Below are 19,952 nucleotides of genomic sequence, written 5' to 3'. Positions count from 1 at the left end.
TCGCTGAGCCACCTGGCCGCCCCATGAGTTTATATTTCTAAACAAATGTTCCTCTGAACCTGCCATTTCTTTGCATTTGTCAAGTAGGTCAGTGTTTGCCAAATCTAGTAGACTTTTTTTGCACTTTTCATTATGTCAGTTGATTTATATAAGTTAAACTTCCATAAAATTAGTCATAATCTGTGTTAATTTACTTTCTTCTGCCCATTTCTAGTATTTCATCATTAATAATTTACTTAAATAGGTTGGGTTAGAGTTGTTTTACTTTCATGCCATATCTTTTATTCATTTTTATACTTTTAGCTTTGTATTGATTTTGATCTTTGCTCGGTGGCCTTATTGTACACAATTCATTTTAGAATGAATTCTAGATTAGTAAGAAGCCTTTTCTTGTCTCTTAAGCTTTAATCAGTTTTACTTATTAGGATATTTAATGCTTGCCAAGGCCTAGTGTCTTCTGATTCTTTTCTTTAAGAAAGTATCCAGTCTTATATGTGTTCTTATATGTCTTTAACTTTTCTCATTCCTTCCTCCTGAACAATATTTGCCAAGATATTTTTTGTTTTTTTCACCTTTTCTTCCCTTTACATTGAAGTCACTGAATAACAAGGTAATTAATTTAATTTGAACCGTCTTTTTAAGTGCTTTGTAGAAGTTCTGTGCCGTTTTCTGACAGGTGTTTGTGTGTTAGCTGCTCTTATTTTGAAATTAGTGTTCTTTTGCAAAGGATTGTAGTGAGCACTGTAACACAAGGTCACCACACAATCCATGAAATGACATTTCTTATTGCCTTTAGGTGCAGAATAAAATGAAATATGCCCCTTCCTTTCTTTACATGCCTTTCCTAGGAGAATGTGTGAGCTTTCCTGTTATGTGGCTATAGTTTCCTTTGTTTTCTAGGTTCATTTAGTGCAAGAATACCAAGACTAATATGATTCAGTTCTTGTAGTATTGTCTATTTGGTCATTGGACAATAACTCAAATTTAGAGTTCTAGCAGATAAGTTAATGCATATTGATCGTCAAAAAATTTTTGATGCTCAGCACCCTCTGTCCCCTTTTTATCACTCGACTATTGTTATTGCAGAAGTAGCAGGGCTGCCCAGCAATGAGAGCATTTTATATTTTTCTTTTTAGTATGGGTTGTCATAATCAAAGAAATCGCCATCAGTGTGCCTGGCTGTTTGTGAAGAAATTTTTTGTAAATAAATAGGGTGTTGCTCAGAAAGTGCACCGGAATAGCACCAGGAACCTAGAGTCATCTCTGTACTCATGATCATGCACGAGGGTAGGACTATTTGTGTATTCCTTAAGACCCAATTCCCTTTTGAAATAGGACTTTTTAGATTTATTTCCATTTTGAAGATGAGGAAACTGAGGGTGAGAAAGATTATGTATGGGACTTGTTCACTATGACAGCTGTAACAGATCTGAGATAAGAATGCAGTATTCTTTCTAATATAATAATGGATATTCACAATGAGGTTCCTCAGAGTCTTAGTTCAGTTTTGAACTTTAATAGCAAAAAATTACTCTAAGACTTTTGGGACACCCTGATAGCCCTTTAAGTACTTTGAAACTTCATGTTATCTCATTTGATCATTATGTTAACCCTGTAAGGGAGGTACTGCAGACATTATTATTCTCCTTTTACACATGAGAAAAGAGAAGATAATGACCTGCCTCAGTGTCACAAAGGAGGTTTGATTCAGGATTTGAGCCCAGGTTTTCTTGACTTCATGTTCAGGATGGCACTGAATTCTGTAGTTCATGAGAAGAAGAGACGCTTTCGGGTGTAGGATGGTTAAAAATCCTCACCAAAGATGTGGTTGTTTAGCTGGGCATGATAGGATAGACAAGATTTAGTTATGCAGAGATAAGGTAAATGGCATTGAGCAGCAAAGTAGGATGATAAAATCAAATTTATGGGCATGAAGTTTTTTACATAAATTATTTTGAGCATGGAGTACATGGTGAGTTGGACTGTATTAGGCTGTGCCATTGGAGAAGGAAATAGCAAACCACTCCAGTATCTTTGCCAAGAAACCCCCAGGATGGGTCACGAAGGGTTGGACAGGACTGAAAAACGACTGAACAACCAAAAGGCTGTGTCAAGTATGAAAAGGTTTTGTCCTAGTTAGGAAAATCTAACCATACTATGTCAAATCAGTTATAACAAAGTAATGTATAAATAGGTACAAAATGATTGAATACTGATGACATATTAATTCATTTACAGGGCAAAACTTAATCAACATGGAGGCAGCAGAGGTGGATAGCCCCCCAAATCTGAGCTGTAAGATTATGACTTTCAGACCTTCTATGGATGAATTTAGAGAGTTCAACAAATATTTAGCATATATGGAGTCTAAAGGAGCACATAGAGCAGGACTTGCTAAGGTAAGAAAAGTCAACTGTTCAGTTATTTTGTTTTTTGAATTACAAATAATTTTTTGCCTATCTTTGCGTTTTAGTCTTCTGTTTCTTGATATGGGAAGTTACTGTGTATTACATCCTAAAAGAAAGTGTTTGATATGTTCTTGTTTTTGAATATCACAAATTCACTATTTGCTTGCATTTTATGGGAGAGTTCATTCCATTCACATTCACAGTTATGATTGATAACTGTGTATTTTCCTCCATCCTATATTTCCCCCTTTTTATACTTTTCTCTCTGCTTTTACCCTGTCCCTCTTCACCAGAATGTTGCTTCTGACCAACACCTCCCTCAATCTGCCTTCTCTCCTCTCATCTCCCCTCCCCCTTTCCCTGTTTTTGTTTCCCTTTCCCCACTTATTTCCCTGTAGGGTAAGAAAAATTTCTATACCCAACTGAGTGTCTCTGTTATTCCCTCTTTGAGCCAAATCTGATGACAATAGGGTCAAACAATGCTCATCCCTTCCCTTGGATCTTTTTGACCTCTTTGTGTAATGTAATTTAGCCTATTCTGCCTCTTCCTTTCCTCTTTTCCCAGTACAGTCCCTTCTGATTTACATCATTCATTTCCGCCAGATTTTGAGTTACAAATTTTCTCCCCGTTTTTCCCCTCCCACCACTCAAAAATAGCAGTTCCACAGGATATCCCCTCCTCCAATCTGCTCTCTCCCATATTTTCTCCCATACCCCTTTTGACTTTTCCAGTAGGGCATGGAGGATCTCTATGCCCCAGTGCCTGTATATCTTATTTCCCAATTACATGTAAAATAGTATTAATAATAGTTTATACATATATATATATATATATATATATATATATTTAAACATTTAATTGTAAAACTGAATTACAGGTTCATTCCCTTCCTCCCTTGTCTCCCACCATTACTGGGAAGATAACCAGTTCAGTATAGGTTGTACATGTGTGGCTAATGCAAAACAATAACATAGTAGATATGTTGTAAAAGACTGACTGTATTTCCCTCCCTCCTATCCCACCTCCCACTTGTTCTCTACTTTGATTCTGTCCTTTTCCAAAAATGGGTGCTTTCAACTTCCCTCCCCGCCAGCCTGCCTTCCCTCTTATCGCCTTTGCCCTACTATCCTGTTGGGTGAGATACCCTATTTAGTGTGTATTTCATTCCTCCTCAAGCCAAATTCAATGGAAATAAGGTTGACCTGTTCCTTTTGCCTTCCTATTCTTCCCCTCCATTGTAACCATTTTCCCTTGCCTCTTCTATATGAGATAGTTTGCCCCATTCTGTCTCTCCCCATGTCCTCTCATTATATTCCTCTCTCACCTCTTAATTTTACCTTTTATGTATCATCCCTTCCTGTTAAATTGGTCCTGTGCCCTCTATCTATGTATATCTGTAAACATATATACACATTCACTTATGTATTCATATGCCCATATACCCTCATATATGGACATATATATATTTCTATTCCCTTCAGCTATTTTCATACTGAGAAAAGTTTCTTTAGTTACAATTATTGTTTTTCCATGTAGGAATGTTAATAGTTCAACTTTGATAAGTTCTGTATGATTTGTTTTCCCTGTTTCTGCTTCTGTTGCTACTTGTATCTGAATGTCAGATTTTCTATTCAACTCTGGTTTTTTCATCAAGAATGCTTGAAAGTCCTCTATTCCACTGAATGACCATATTTCCCTCTGAAACATGATACTCAGTTTTGCTGGGTAGGTGATTCTTGGTTTTAATCCCAGCTCCATTGACCTCCGGAATATCATTTTCCAAGCCCTTCGATCCCTCAGTGTAGAAGCTACCAGATCCTGGGTTATCCTGATTGTGTTTCCGCAATATTCAAATTGTTTCTTCTTGGCTGCTTGTAATATTCTCTCCTTAATCTGGGAATTCTGGAACCTGGCTATAATATTCCTGGGAGTTTTCTTTTTGGGATCTTTTTCAGGAGGTGATCAGTGGATACTTTCTTTTCTTGTTTTTTTTTTTTTAAGCAATTGGGTTAATTAACTTGCTCAAGGTTACATGGCCAATTATTTCTGGGTGTGGTGCCAAGTATCTGAGCCTAGGTTTGATCACTCAGGTCATCCCATCGCTGGGGGCCGGTGCTCTTACTTGCTGAGCCACCTGGCTGCCCCTAAGCAATTGGGGTTAAATAACTTGCTTAAGGTTATAGGGCCAGGTGTTTCTGGGTGGATGCTACGTGTCTGAGCCTGGATTTGATCCCCCAGATCATCCCAACACTGGGGCCGGTGCTCTTACTCGCTGTGCTACCTGGCCACCCCCGGTGGATACTTTCAACCTCTATTTTGCCCTCTGGTTCTAAAACATCAGGGTAGTTTTCTTTTAGAACTTCCTGGAGGATGATTTCTAGGTTCTTACTTTGATCATGGCTTTCAGGTAGTCCAAAAATTTTTAAATTATCTCTCCTGGATCTATTTTCCAGGTCAGTGATTTTTCCCATGAGATATTTCACATTGACTTCTATTCTTTTTTTTTTTTTTAAGCAGTTGGGGTTAAGTAACTTGCTCAAGGTTACACAGCCAGTTATTTCTGGGTGTGGTGCTAAGTATCTGAGCCCAGATTTGATTCCCAGGTCATTCCGACACTGGAGCCGGTGCTCTTACTTGCTGAGCCACCTGGCCGCCCCTGCCTTCTATTCTTTCATTTGTTTGGATCTGTTTAACAGCATCTTGATTTCTCATAAAGTCATTAGCTTTCATTTGCTCCAGTCTAATTCTGAAGCAATGATTCTCCTCATTGAGCTTTTGAGATTCTTTTTCCATCTGGCAAATTTGGCTTTTTAAGGCATTCTTCTCATTTCCTTTTTGAGCCTCTTTTGCCATTTGAGTTAGTCTGTTTTTTAATGTGGTATTTTCCTCAGTCAGGCTGTTGACTCTCATTTCATAATTTTCTTGCATTGTTCTCATTTCTCTTCCCAAGTTTTCCTCCACTTCTCTTCTCTGCTTCTTAAGGCCCTCCATGGCCTGTAACCAGCTTGTATTTTCCTTTGAAGCTTTTGGTGCAGGAGTTCTGACTTCACTGTCTTCTTCCTGTTCCATGCTTTGCTCCTTTTTGTCCCCAAAATAGGAGTGTAATGTTGGAATCTTCTGTCTGCTTTGTTTCCTTTGCCTGGTCATGTTGCCCCTCAGTCACTTGATCCCTGGGCTTTTTGTCACAGTAGGACTCTGCCACCAGACAGGGGAGCTTTTCGCCCCAAACACTGGGGTTTTCTCAGTTGCCGGAGGCATTAAATGTGTGCCCTCTCTGAGGCTTCCATGGGCTCTGGCAAGCTGGACACACACCCCAGGACCACCACCCTAGACTGCAGTCCAGATCCAAGCAGGTTAAAGCAAGAGTGATGACCCCTCAGACTGGTCGCTTGGTCCCCCTACACTCTGCAGGCCAGGAGCTGAAGCTGTTACATGGTGCTGGATGGCTGTGCTGGGGTCTCAGCGGTTTCTTGCCCCGGGGGGGCAAAAGCCTGTGTAGTCCCTCTTACTGGGTCCCAAAGTGTAGACTGCACTGACCTCTCACTTTGTCCTTCGCATCTGTGTGTTGATAATTCTGGAAAGGGCCACAGCTGCTGCTGATCTAGAGTCCCTCCTGCCAGTGGCTGGTCAGACCTGCCCTTGGGCTAAAACTTCCTGCTCATGGGCCTGGGCTTGGCTCCCAAAGCGCTGTGCTGGCCAATTCCTGCTGGCCTGCTGGGCTGTCCTCAGCGGTTGGTTAGCTTCTCTGTGTCATTTTGTGGGTTCTGCAGCTCCAAAGTTTGTTCAGAATACCCTTTTTACATTGATTGGGGAAGGTGGAAGCCAGAGTGTCTCAGAGGTTGTGCTTCTATTCTGCCATCTTGACTCGGTGCCCCCTTTCCCCCCCCATTCCACTTTTAAAGGAGTTGTTTTCTTCAGTGGATTTTTTCCCCCATTTGGCCAATTCTGTTTTTAAGGAGTTGTTTTCTTCTCTCAGTTTTTATGCTTCCTTTTCTAAGCTGTTGACCCTTTTTTTCACAATTGTCCTTCATATCTTATTTCTTTTCCCAATTTTTCTAAAACCTCTGTTGATATTTAAGATCCTTTTTGCGCTCTTCCAAGAGAACTTTTTGGGCTTGAGACCAATTCATATTGCCCTTTGAGGCTTCACATGTAGGCATTTTGATGTTTCCCTCTTTTGAGTTTGTGTTTTGATCTTGCCTGTGACCATAGTATTTTTCTGTGGTCAGGGCTCTTTTCTGTTTCTTAATCATTTTTCCAGTTTATTTCCTGACTTTTAAAGTTGAACTCTTCTTCTGGGTCAGAGGGGGCACTATCCCAAGCTTCTTATGCTCAGGGCCAGGGTCCTAGTCACTGGCTTTTTACCTCAGGGTTTCAGGTGCTTCTGGCTTTTCCACTGCACTGGGGGTGGCCTGATCTGTTCGCACCTGTTGTACCCTCGGTTCTGTGGCTTACAATTTGCCTTCTGTCCTTGGGCTGGAGAATTCACTGCTGGCCTGCTGAGCTAGGGTCAAGGGGCCTTACATGCTCATCTGTGCTGTTGTTAAGAGCCTCCTGCTGGATTGCCCAGACATCATCTGTGTTGTGCTGTGCTCCTCTCTTACCCAAGTGAGACAGACCTTTCCTGAAGTCTAAGTTATTTTAAAGTGGAAAATTGTTTTGCTTTATCTTTTTTTAGGTTCTCTTCTTCCCAGAATCCATTTAGAGGCTTGATTTAATGTTTCTGAACGAAACTGGGGAGAGCTCAGGCAACCTCTTGCCTTCTCTCTGCCATCTTGTCTCCACTTCCTGTGTCCCAGGTTCTTAGTCTTTTTTGTGTCATGGATCATTTTGACAGTCTAGTGATTTTATGGATTCGCTTTTCAGAATAATGTTTGTGCCTACACAATTGAAATGTTTACTTTCATTTAGAAGTTAGTGAAAATGAAGATGTAATTTTTTTTTCAGTGCAAGTTCACAAACCTGAAATCTGTTCATGGGCCCCGTGGGTGTTTGTTGACTCGAGCCTACCCTTCTAGATGTGGTATGGGAGACAGCATAGTGTTGTGGTTTGAAAGATGACCTGAATTCAGCCCCAACTCTGATGTATTGGCTGATTGACCTTGGTCAAATCAATAAACCGCTAAGTGCTTTCAACATTGTAGGACTGTAAATTGCAAAGTAGGTGCTACCTTTTCTGGGAGTTCCCTCTGTTACTGATATCACAGGCCCTATCACTGTTCCTGTTTAAGTTGTTATGCTTCCAAGAAAGGATTGGTTCTTGCCCTTTGTTCTTGAAGAGGACCAAAATAACAGCATTATATTGTGGTTAAGGTATAGTTATGTGTCCTACTGTGACTGATCAGACTAGTGAGAACTTGAAAGACTCTATCATATATTGGGCAAAAATGGTCCATATGACATTTTGAATGGAGATATCTCAATTTGTGCATCTCCTTTTCTTTTGATCTGCTCCAATTCTGCTTCACTCATAGAGCACAGTACCTTCCTTGATGCAGGCACACCATACTGGGAGGTGTTTTGCCAATGACTTCCATGTCATATGATTGATCCCAGAGTTCTTTAGAGGGATCTTGAGAGTGTTTATTTGTTACTTCTTCTGAACTCTTTGTGAGTGCTTGCCTTGTGTGAGTTCTCTGTAAAATAGTCTTTTAGGTAAATATATGTTGGGCATTCTATGAATGCTCTTACTCTCTGTGCTACCTGGCCGCCCCGAGAATAGTTTTCTATTTGCTAAGACAGAGCATCAGAGATCATTTGTAGGTGTTTTTTTTTTTTTTTTAGTAAAGCCATATCAAACTATATTCCTGCATGAAGTATTCATGTCCTTACCTATGCTAAGAAATGTGATATAGGAGCTTATAAGGAAGCTAGTACATACAGATGGCTAATAATGCCATCCATTGATGGCAAGAAATGTAAATACACATTTTATTTTATTTCATTTATTTATTTTGCCTTTTGGAGGGCAATTGGGGTTAAGTAACTTGCCCAGGGTTACACAGCTAGTTTTTTTGTGTGAGTGTTAAGTGTCTGAGGCTGGAACCGAACTTGGGTCCTCCTGATTCTGGGGCTGGTGCTTTACTCACTGTGCCACCTAGCTGCCCCTACACATTTCATTTTAGATAATGATATTGAAATATATATTGACTAAATGGAAGGTAAACTTTAAAATTAGGTGGAATAAAGTTTCTGTCACTCAGATTGAGTTCAAGGGTTAACGATAGAATTTTAAAAAACTATTCAGTTTGATGGGTCCATTTTTCCTTTGTTTTGTTTTTTTTAATGGAAATATTTTATATGAATACTTAAAATTAGTAAAAATTTTAAAACATGTAACTTTTGATTTTAGTTTGAATTGTGAAATCTGATTTTTTTTGTTCTTTTGTCTCATTTGATATTAATTATTCATGGCTCTTTCATATATAAAGATGAAATCAGATGCTACTCGTGTGTCTGTCATTTGGAAAAATATATCAGTTGCCTATATTTGAGGTAAAATTTGGTATATATACATAATAGGGTGCTATAGTAGTTAAAGGATTGGCATTGTGGAAGAACTGGGTTAAGTACTAGCCATGACATATATAAGCTGCATGACTATTGGCAGGTTACCTAACTGGTCAGTGCCTCAGGCCACTCTCTGAAGTATTAAGTTACTGATGAATGGCCTATATTTGTTGATGGAGAGTTTTTGCTCTAACATTTCCTCCCGTGGGTTCATTCCATTAATTAACAAAGGAGGTGTTTAATAAATACTCATGATCGAGATAGTCATGCAGATAAAATATAAAATAAAATTTATGTCAGTTATGTTTAGTATATTCAAGGATGCATTTATACCCAAATAGAAGCCTTAAGTAAATTTAATTTCTTATATGTTTTAGGATTATATAGTATTATTTTCAGAAAAAGAAGTACCATCCTTTGAGTAGAAAAATGTCTTCATAATATACCTGTGTACATATGTATGTGTGCACATGTTGTATACAATGTATTCATTTATATTTCTCATTTTGTGTATGTGTGTATATAGATACACATACATATATCTCTACATATATCTATATATATATCACATAGAGACTGAATCCTTATTCAGTTTACGAGGTGAATAAAAGTTAATAATAAGCCAGTCACTTTTAAATCTTTTTATGTCCTAATGCAATATTGATACTAGGATATGTCTGTCTCTAGGTACATACACACACATATACACACACAATCTTATTGGATTTCATACTAACAACCCTACAAAGTGAGGAGAGGGGGTAACATTCTGCTATTTTAGATCAGAGAAGTGAAGTTATACTGATGATTCTTTCTGTCATAGTTTTTCCTTTTAAACTGGATATGTGTTCATATATAGAATCTAATAATTTTAGAGGTGGCAGAATCTCAGCAGCTACGCCTAAAAGGAATTTCTTCTCTAAAATACTGGGCAAGTGGTTAACCAATATCTGTTTGATATTATTTATTGAGAGAATCGCTTCTGGATAGATTTTCTTCTGGTTTTGGACATTTCCAATAATAGGAAAATTTTTTTGGGCATATAACTTTAATTTGTATTTTCAGCTTCTACCATAGCACCCAATTCTTAGATTTATTTTACTTTTTTTGTTTTTTGGAGGGAGGAGGGTGGGGAAATTGGGGTTAAGTGACTTGCCCAAGCCACATGGCTAGTAAGTGTTAAACATCTCAGGCCGCATTTGAACTCAGGTCCTCCTGACTCAGGGCTGGTGCTCTATTCACTGTGCCACCTAGCTACCTCACTGATTCTTAGATTTAGATTTAATTATAAATTTAGTTTAAATCTTGAACAGATCTTAGAGATCTTCTCTTTCAGCCTCCTTATTTTCACAAATGAGGAAGCAGACACAGAAAAAGTTTCAAGGTCACGTAGCAAATAGCTAAAGCTCAGATTCAAGCATAGCCCCTTTGATTTCAGTGAAATGCTTTTCCCCTTATTTCATATTACCTTTCTGTATTTATTTGCATAGTATACATTTTATAATGAAATTCATGAAGACTAAAAATAAATTTTTGTGTATCTGCTTTTAAAATTTTAGACAGAAATCTGCTTCTCTGGCAACCTTCTAGTAAGCTCAGTAACCTAATGTTAGTGAACACACAAGTAGATGGAGAACAAAACAGTGTAATCTGCTGTTCCTGAGAAACCCAGTAGTGTTAATGAAATAAAAGATAAGTGAGAAAAAAAAGAAATAACAGTTTATTGGATTCTGAGGAAGTAAAATTGAAAAACTAGTCTAAAACCATCTAAGTAACTGCTGTTCTATATATTAGAGTAGTTGAATGTAGTAGAGAAGTTGACAATAGGTAACTTTTTTTTTTTATGGGGAGGAAGTGGGAGAACACTTCCTTACACATTAGTTTATGGGAAAATTAATCCTTGGTTAAATGCTGTGTCTTTTTTTTCCCATAACTTTAATCCTAACCGTCTTTTCAGAGTTTAGAAAGGACTGGATTTCTAGGAAGGGGTTTTTGCCCTGGGGTCAGTGAGCTTGTCTTTTAAAAAAATTTTTTTGATAACTGTATTTAATATGATTGTTTTCTTTTGTAATCTTATATAGCTTACACATTTAAGAACACTGTTCTGAGAATATCATTCCTTGACACACAAATTTGGAACCCCTACACTAGTAGAAAGAAAAAGTATGTAAAAGATGACTAATTTATAATCTTGCTTATAGTTTAATTTCTGTAGTCTTGTGTTCATCTCCTTCATATCCTAGAAATAAGATGAATGTTTTATGTAATAAATATTCCCTTGTCTTTATAAATGTTCTCTAAAATATTTTAATTTTTTGTGTGTGTCAAAATGTTGCTGGTAAGTGAAATTCTAAAGCTATTACTTACTTTTTTTGTTTAGGTGATTCCTCCGAAGGAATGGAAGCCAAGACAACGTTATGATGACATAGATAATTTGGTCATTCCAGCTCCTATTCAGCAGATGGTCACTGGACAATCTGGACTCTTTACCCAGTATAACATCCAGAAAAAGCCAATGACTGTGAAAGAATTCAGGCAACTGGCTAACAGTGATAAGTAGGTGTCTTTGATTTCTAATTGTATGTAATTTTGTTGTTCCATTTTAATACTTGCAGCCCTTTGCTTTTATTGAGTTTTAAGTATAGTAATTTTTGGTAGTATGTTTGATGCAAAACTAAATAAAAATAATAGAAATAATTTTTATGTTGAATGCAAAATATAGTGCTGATAGACAACTTTAAAATAACTCTCCTAGATGGAAAGCAATTTGTAACACTGCCCACAAGTTTATTAAACTGTGCACACCCACTGATACCTTTATAGTACCTAGATTCCAGAAGTACCAAAGACAGTGGGAAAAGTTCTTAGGTATGCATAAATATGTATAGTAGCTTTTTTTGTAGTGGGAAAGAACTGAAAACTAAGGAGTGCTCATCCAATGGACCGTGGATGAACAAATTATGGTAAATGAATGCATACTTTAATTGTATATACTTTAAGATGTGCATTTATATGTATAATCATGAATAGGATTAGAGGAATGATAGCAGCATCCAGAACATTACATTACATTGTTCTCTTTCATTGATATGAGATGCTAAAGTGGACACTGGAACTAGAACAGCTCTAAATTGTGATTTGATCATCATGAATCTGGATTTCCTTATTTGTAAAAGAAACTTTATTTTAAAGAAGCCAAAAAATACTTAGGCGTATTATGTGACCAGGTCATCTTGAAAGTAATTCCTCTTAGCAACTCTTAGTGTTTAATTTTTTTATGGTCAGAATTTAATATCACAACTCAGAAGTTCTTTTGAATTCTTATGGCTGTTATGGTTCTTATTTTTATGTAAAATTAAAAAAAATGTTTTTATTTGTTAAAAATTTCCCATTTACATTAACATTTTAAACATTAATTTATAAAAATTTTGAGTTCCAAATTCTCGTCCTCTCTCCAGCTCTCCTGCTACACCTTGAGAAGGCAAGTAATATGATAGTGATTATACATGGGAAGTCATGCAAAACATTTCTATATTAGCCCTTTTGCAAGAAAAATCAAGAAAGTGAAAGAAGTATGCTTTGATCTGTACTCAGGGTTCGTTAGTTCTATCTTTGAACCTAAATAGCATTTTTTATCATGGATCCTTTGGAATTGTCTTGGATCATTGTATCACAATTCTGTACCATAACTTGCTTATCCATTCCCCAGTTGAGGGCCATCCCTTCAAGCTATGACTTTTCTTAGTGATTTTTTTTAGTTGTTCAAAATACCATAAAAAAAAATTTAGGGGTCGGCTAGTGGCACACTGACTAGAGCACCAACCTTGGGGTTAGGAGGACTTGAGTTGAAATCTGGCCTCAGATAGTTAACACAAAAACTAGCCATGTGACCTTGGGCACTTAACCCCAATTGCCCTACCTTCCCCTCTTCAAAAAGGAAAAAAAATTAGGTAAAATTGTACTTATGAAGTCTCTTGGCACTACAGAAGAAACCACATTTTGATGTTTGTTCTTTTGGAAATAATTGCACAAAGCTTTATAATAATTTAAATATTTTGAGAATTTGTCAGATTCCACATGGATTGGATTGTTAAATATACCTTTGTATTGATAATGAAGAATGTTCTCTTAAGGTAAACCATGAAACAAGATTGCAGGGAAAATGTTTATCCTATATAAGAAATACAGTTTTAGGCATTCTAATTAATCCTTTCATGTTTAAGTTGTTAAAATGCTAATTATCTGTGAGTGTTTTATTTATGTTGCTCTAATAGGACTTCTGGTAACACTTTGTCAGTTAATATTTTGTGTTGTATACATATATATTTAAAAAAATTTAAATTATACTTATGTGAACTTTTAATCATTTACAACCTCCCCAAGTATTCACACCCTACTGTAGAGAGCACAGCTGTGATGGGCTGGCCATGTTGTTTGAATGCAAATGTTTGCTTGCATAAAAGACTATTTTGTGGAGAACTAACACAGGACAAGTGCTCACATGGTAGTCAGAAAAAAGCAATAAAAGGACACTCTCGAGGTGTCTCTGATGAACTTTGTAAGTGATTGTGTGATATGGGAGATACTGGTATAGGACCACCCAGGATGTTCCAGATTGTTCTCTAGAATGGCTGGATCAGTTCACAACTCCACCAACAATTTCTGCTCAGTATCTTGACCTCATTAGTTTCCTTTTCTCCTCTCTCCCAAGAATTTTTTTTTCTTTTTTGAACTCACAGTTCAAGAAGATTTGTTTATTAAGTGCTTAGTGTGTGTCAATTATTGTATTAGGTACCAGACCAAAGATAAAAATGGCAAAGTCTTTTCTGGGTGATACAGCATATAGGTAAACAAATACAACACATATGCAGGGATAACTATTTGATAATTAAAAATGAATTTATTGACATGCAATAAGCTGTTTTTTTATATCTTTGCAAAACTTAAGCAGTATATTTTCCTTTTGCTGTAGTCACTGGACTTAAATCATTGAGTATTCAATTTACATGATTTTGACATTCTTTAGTTTTTCATTGTGAAACCATACTTTTTTTTTACTTTTATTATTACGTGTACAATTGATGGAACAGTTCATTTGTACAGTTGTTAGTTTTGGAGAGGAAAGGGGGAGTATTTAAAGTTGGAAGTATCAGGAAAAGCCTTAGGAAGTATCTCTGGAGATGAGCTTTAAAGGAAGCTATGGATTTCCAGAGGGAGATATGTGGAAAGGAACATTACCAGAATGTACTTCATAGGAAATAGCGAGCAGTGAAGTTGGTTAAATGGGGGGAACAATATATCAGTCAACTAGTATTTATTACCTACTCAAGCACCCCGCTAAGCCCTGGGGATAAAAGAAAGGCAAAACAGCCTCCCCTCTGCATGGAGCTCGTATTCCGATGGGAGAGACGACATGGAAAGAACTGAAGATTTGGAGTGTGTGTAAGTTCAAGGCCATTCCAGATGGAAGGACTAGTAGGAGTGATAGGAAAGGTCTCTTTGTGACCATGGGATTTGAGATGAATGCTGAAGGAAGTCAGGAGGAAGAGCACTCCAGGCCAGGGGACTGTCAGGGCAAAAGACCCAGAGTTGAGAGATGAGTTGAAGAAGCTGGGTGGTAGAATGTGTAGGAGAGTCAAATGAAGGCACCAGAAAAGTGATCAGGGACCAGCTGTTGTGTGGCAGCCTGATGGTGAAGGGCTTGACAAGTCCAAGATGTTAGAGGAAGTGGGGCATTGTAGCTTCAGCTAGTCTGGGCAGACCTGGGGGATTATTTTGACTAGTGAGTGATAGAATGTATATTGAAGAAATTAGAAGCAAGGGAACTTTTTTTAATGCTATAGGCAAGAGGTGATATAGTTCTGAAGTAAGGCGGTGGCCATGTGATTCATGTGGGGTTAGGAAAGGGTTACCAAGAATGAGATTACCTTAAATATTCATTATGTTTTAGTTTCAAGCTAATAAAGTTGTACTTACTCGTTTATATGTGTATTGAATCCCTCTAATAAAATGTAAAATCTTTGAGTGTAGTTTGTTTTGATTTTGATAGTTAAGAGAAATGTAGAAATAGAATACCCTATATAGTAATAATAATTGGCCACTGATGTGCTTTGGGGATAAGGGGAGAGGGAAGAGTGGAAGATAACTCCTAGATTAAACCAAGATGGAAGTTGGGGATGCCCTTGACAGAAATACAGAATTTTGCAGGAGAGGAGTAGGGTAGGGCACCTGTGGCCGCAAGGCCACATGTGACCTTTTAGATCTTTGGGCATTGCCGTTTGATTAAGTCTTACGTTTTACAGAAAAAATCCTTTTATCAAGGGATTTTGTTTTGTGAAGTTTGGATTTGGTCAAAGGGTTGCACTTGAGGACCTAGAGGGCCACGTGTGGCCTTAGAGCTGAAGGTTCCCCATCCCGGGTGGGGGTGGGGGAAGAGAATTATTTTTATCTTGGATCTCTGGAGTTTGAGATGCTCATGATATATCTAGGTAGAGATGACCACAAGGTGTTAAGAAATATGAGACTGGTTCCCAGGAAAGAGATTTGGGAGCCATCTGCAGAGAGCTAGTCAACAAGCATTTATTAAGTAGCTATTGCCTACTCTGTGTCAGGCATTGTGCTAAACAGGGGCATACAATAGACATAAATGGAAGTTCCTACTTTTAAGGACTTAACACTCTAACATATATATGTATATATATATATATATGTATGTATGCATTTATACATACATACTTAAGTATATATCCATTTATAAGGACTTACATAACAAATTCACTATTAAGTAGTTTTTGGAGGGACATTAATAGCTAAGGGCAATGGGGACAGTTCAGGAAAGGCTTCATGTAAAAAGTGGAGAGTTGAATCTTGAAGAAAATAACTGAATGCTGTCTGTAAATGGAGTTGCCAAAATAATGCCCTTTCAACAGCCCAAACTGCATGAGCACAGAAATAGAAATCACAGAACACCTGGCTGTAAGGATGAAAAACACATAGGCAATAAAAGCAGTTGATCTTGTCACAGGGCTAAGAGAAGAAAAAAATCCATGGGCAATGCCTTTGGGAAGTATTACTTGATAATTCTGTGCCTGTTTGTGGGAACAAACCCTGAACTTTTGAAAAAGTGCAATTCATTGGTAATAAGCTTCTGGTGTTTCTAAGCTGGCCAGTGCCAGTGCATTGGCAGAGTCAAGTTCTGAGTGAATATTAAGAATATTAAGAACAGGAAGAAGAAATCTTTGATATAAGTAACCAACCAAGGTCAATATAATGGAACCATGGGAGCTGATGAGATCTTCAAGCAAGAGCCTGGAGAAAAAGAAAGACATCCAGGATGGAGCCCTAGGGCACTAGCATTCAGTGACAATAATTTTGAGGGTGAATGAGTGATAATGTAGTCAAGGAATACTCAGTTTGTTAAAAGAATCTGAAGAGAATAGTATTATGAAAGCTAAAATTACACTTTTTTTTTTGGAGCAGGGGAAGCCAGGGCAATTGGGGTTAAGTGGCCCAAGGTCACATAACTCATGAGTGTGTCAAGTGTCCGAGGCCAAATTTGAACTCAGGTCCTCCTGATTCCAGGGCCAGTGCTCTATTCACTGTGCCACCTAGCTGCCCCTAAAATAACACTTTATATGCAGTATTATTCTATTTTTTCCTTTTCTGGATCTTTATTCGTGTCACAGCTACCAGCCTTGGGAATCCTTCTGGGCTCTGTCCTTGAACTTCTCTTATCTCTCTATACAGTTTCATTTGGTAAGATGTCATTACCTCCCATGGTTTCAGTTTTCATCTTTATACAAATGACTCTTAGATTTACTTGTATATCCTTAACTTCTTTACCAGGTTCAACTCTTGCTTCTTCAATTGCCTATTAGATTTCTCAAACCTGAATGTTCTGTAGGCATCTTAAATTCAACATTTCTAAAACTGATCTTATCTTGCTCCTATTCCAAACCCTCTTGTTAAGGATACCATTATCTTCCCAGTCACCAAGGCTCACAACTTAGGCATCATCTTTGACACCTTACCGTCACAATCTGCTGTGCCACCTAGTTGCTTCAACCCCTGTGCTTGACCTATAGTATGCACTTATTAAATGCTAATTGACTACTTGTTGATTATATAGACTAATATCTTCAGTCAGTAGGTGTAAAGCCAAGCAGGATCAGCTTCCCAGAGGACTGCTGCTGTGAACAACCTTCAAGGTTCTGATTACAAGCATGGTGATCTCTCCATTTATTCAGTAACATATTAAGGCAAACCATTTTAAGGTTTTAATAATAAACATATTAAGGCAAATCAAAATACAGCATTGGCCATGTCACAACTCCAACAGCTTAACACTAAAATGGCCACATAGTTTTCATCAAAGTGGTCACATAGTTTTCAACAAAGTACATTCATTTAGTAACTCATTTAATAAGTCCTCAATTCTGTCACAAAGTACAAAGGTTAAAGTTCTCTTTCAGACAAGGTGCATTCATTTAGTCAATCACAAAGTCCTCCCCTAGGTCACACAGTCTTAATCTCTTCAATCAAAAAGTCTTCCTTCTTAATCAAAGTACATTTATCCATTTAGTCAATCACAAAGCACAAAGGCCATCCATCCCTAGGTCACAACTAGGTTACAGTATCATCAGTCAGCATTAAGTACCCAAGGAGAAGTCTTTTCATCTTGACCCTTGGCATATTCTCAGCTTCCATGGTTCCCCTTCCCACAGTTTCTGTTCCTGGGAAGACAAAGCTTAACAAAGCCACTATAACATTCTTACACATTGCAGGAGTCCTCATCAATTCACATTCTACATGTGGAATCAACCTAGACTGAACAATAAGGTCTGAGGCCTCTATCAACAAATGAATCTCACAAAGTAGCATCAAAACAGACAAAATACCAGCACCAAAGTCATGCCTCCTCACTTCTCAGCACGTCCAGGTGGCCCTCAGAAGTCCTGGGTAGCTCCAGGTGGCAGTTCTCTGTCTCTCTCAGCAACTCTGGCTCCCAGCAGTTCTCTCTAAGCATTCTCCTTCCTGGTAGTTCTCTCTCTCTGCCTCCACGATGCTGCTCCCATGTAGCAGCAAGCACCCCAGCGTCCCCAGGGTGTCTGCCAACACAGGTTCTTGGATCTGCTTTGATAAAGGAAAGCAACTCAAAATTGGTTAAGAAGCTTACTTTAGTCAGTCAAAAATATATCATTTACCTAGTTCAGGGGAAAAAGGTCAGCACCCCGAACTTCAGAGTATATAGACAGAATCATCAAGACAGAGAAACAGATCAAGTAGACAGGTTTCCAAACTGTCCAACCATTAACATCCATACCAAATCAACTTCTGGGTTTTTCAGAGCCGGGGGGCTCTCAACAATGGCTTCCCAGAATCTCATCTGATCAAATCACAGAACACTTCTCAAAGTGAGCCCCAAAGCAAAGCCTCACATAAGGGTTTATATAGCCTTCTCCTGGGTCAGAGAATGTAACCACCCTCTTGACCCACTGCCCAATCACACAGCATCAAGGGGTGGGCATTCCTGAAAACCAAGCCTCCTGCCACAGGCTCCATGTGACCACATTCAGCCTATTAGGAGGCAGAGTATATTTTCAAATCAAGGAAGGCTCTCAGGGTCTCTTAAGCCTATCAAAGGGCCTAGGGGCAGGGAAGATCTTTAAATTTGCATTCCTATTACATCCCAGAAGTTCTTTTGGCCTCTTTTAGCTTGGGCTTTTCCCTATACAAGGCATGAGCTCCTCCCCATCAGCCCCCTCCTGTCACTTCAAGTCCATTCAGCTGTGGGATTCACAATCTCTGGGTTTGCTTCCCAATACAAGGGGATCTTCAAATTCCATTACCATTACAGGAGGTACCTTAGAGATGATCTGATTTGGGCCCCTTATTTTGCAGATGAAAATGAACTTCAGGAGATTCTGTGAATTGCTAGTACAGATAGTATCAGAGCCAGGATTTGAACCTGAGTCTTTTGACTATCATTGTTAAATTTTAATCTTTCCTTTAGAATATATATATATATATATATATATATATATATATGTATGTATAATATGAGAACGGGCACTTTTTATTCTGGTTTTTATTAGGAGGGATCCAAATAAAGGTAATGCTGAATTCCACTGAAAACTAAATTTAAAATATTTAAAATGCAATTAGAACCATTACATTTCTCATGTAGGGAAACTTTGCTTATTCCTTTACTTTTCTTTACATCTAGGATCTGATTACTGTAAATAATGAATGCTTCTGAATTGTCTGCATTATTTGAATTTCTACTGCATTTCCATGGAGCAGGAATCAGTTACCATATTTTGCATAATTATAGCTTCAAATAGTAAGAATTCAAATACATGGGGAACCACTTCACGTGACTGATTATTCGGACCAGATACAGGATCTGGCTAGAGTTTGTTAATGGCAATGGCTTTGTTGTAGAGTAGGTAATTCAGGTCATTTTGTAAATTGTTAAGTGCTGTTTTGACCTTGAAGCAACTTAGAGATTAATAGTCAGTCTAGAAGGTGGTTTAGGGAAAAAAAAAAAAACCTGGGGAAAAAAACACCTGAAATTTATTACATAGTTATAAGACTTATAACACCCAACTCTAGAAGATCTTCATTTTCTGGGTGTCTGCTGGAATGCTTTGCCTCTGATGAAAACAGATAAGTTAAAAATTTTCTGAACCTGAATTAGTGGTAGATTGATCAAGCACCTACCTTGCCAGGGTTGTTGTGAGATGAAATGAGATAATGTGTGTAATGTACTTTGCAAACCTTAAAGTGGTATATAAATCCTGACCATTATTTTTGTTGTTGTTGTTGTTTTTTGTTTGGTTATTTTTAAAAAGATAGAAGAACCAAGCTAATGAAATTCTGTTTTGTATCTGGTTCTTACCAGTGAGAAAGAAGTGGTTGCTTTGGTGAAAATACTGGAAACCTTAAGGAAAAAGTAGCCACTCTTTTTAGATACTGTAGTAGAGAAGTTTTAAATAGCCTAATGAGCATCCTACATTTTCTGAGAACAAATG

The 19,952-nt window shown here is 37.8% G+C and overlaps 1 protein-coding gene across 8 annotated transcripts in view; it reads left to right on the top strand.

Annotated features, from left to right (window-relative positions):
* KDM4C (lysine demethylase 4C) overlaps nt 1-19,952 on the top strand; it is a 463,317-nt gene that overhangs the window by 53,594 nt on the left and 389,771 nt on the right. For all 8 annotated transcript variants that reach the window (XM_069090752.1, XM_069090754.1, XM_069090755.1 and 5 more), the window contains 2 exons: nt 2,239-2,399; nt 11,300-11,475. In XM_069090752.1, the coding sequence (XP_068946853.1) occupies nt 2,239-2,399; nt 11,300-11,475 (337 nt within the window). The remainder of the gene's footprint in view (nt 1-2,238; nt 2,400-11,299; nt 11,476-19,952) is intronic.

Source organism: Petaurus breviceps, unplaced genomic scaffold, assembly GCF_028583685.1.
Source record: "Petaurus breviceps papuanus isolate PSGF00001 unplaced genomic scaffold, PetGlider_PUasm1.0 187, whole genome shotgun sequence".
NCBI classification, from domain to species: domain Eukaryota; kingdom Metazoa; phylum Chordata; class Mammalia; order Diprotodontia; family Petauridae; genus Petaurus; species Petaurus breviceps.
Note: the sequence above shows the minus strand (reverse complement) of the source record. Positions and strands in the feature narration are given on the sequence as shown.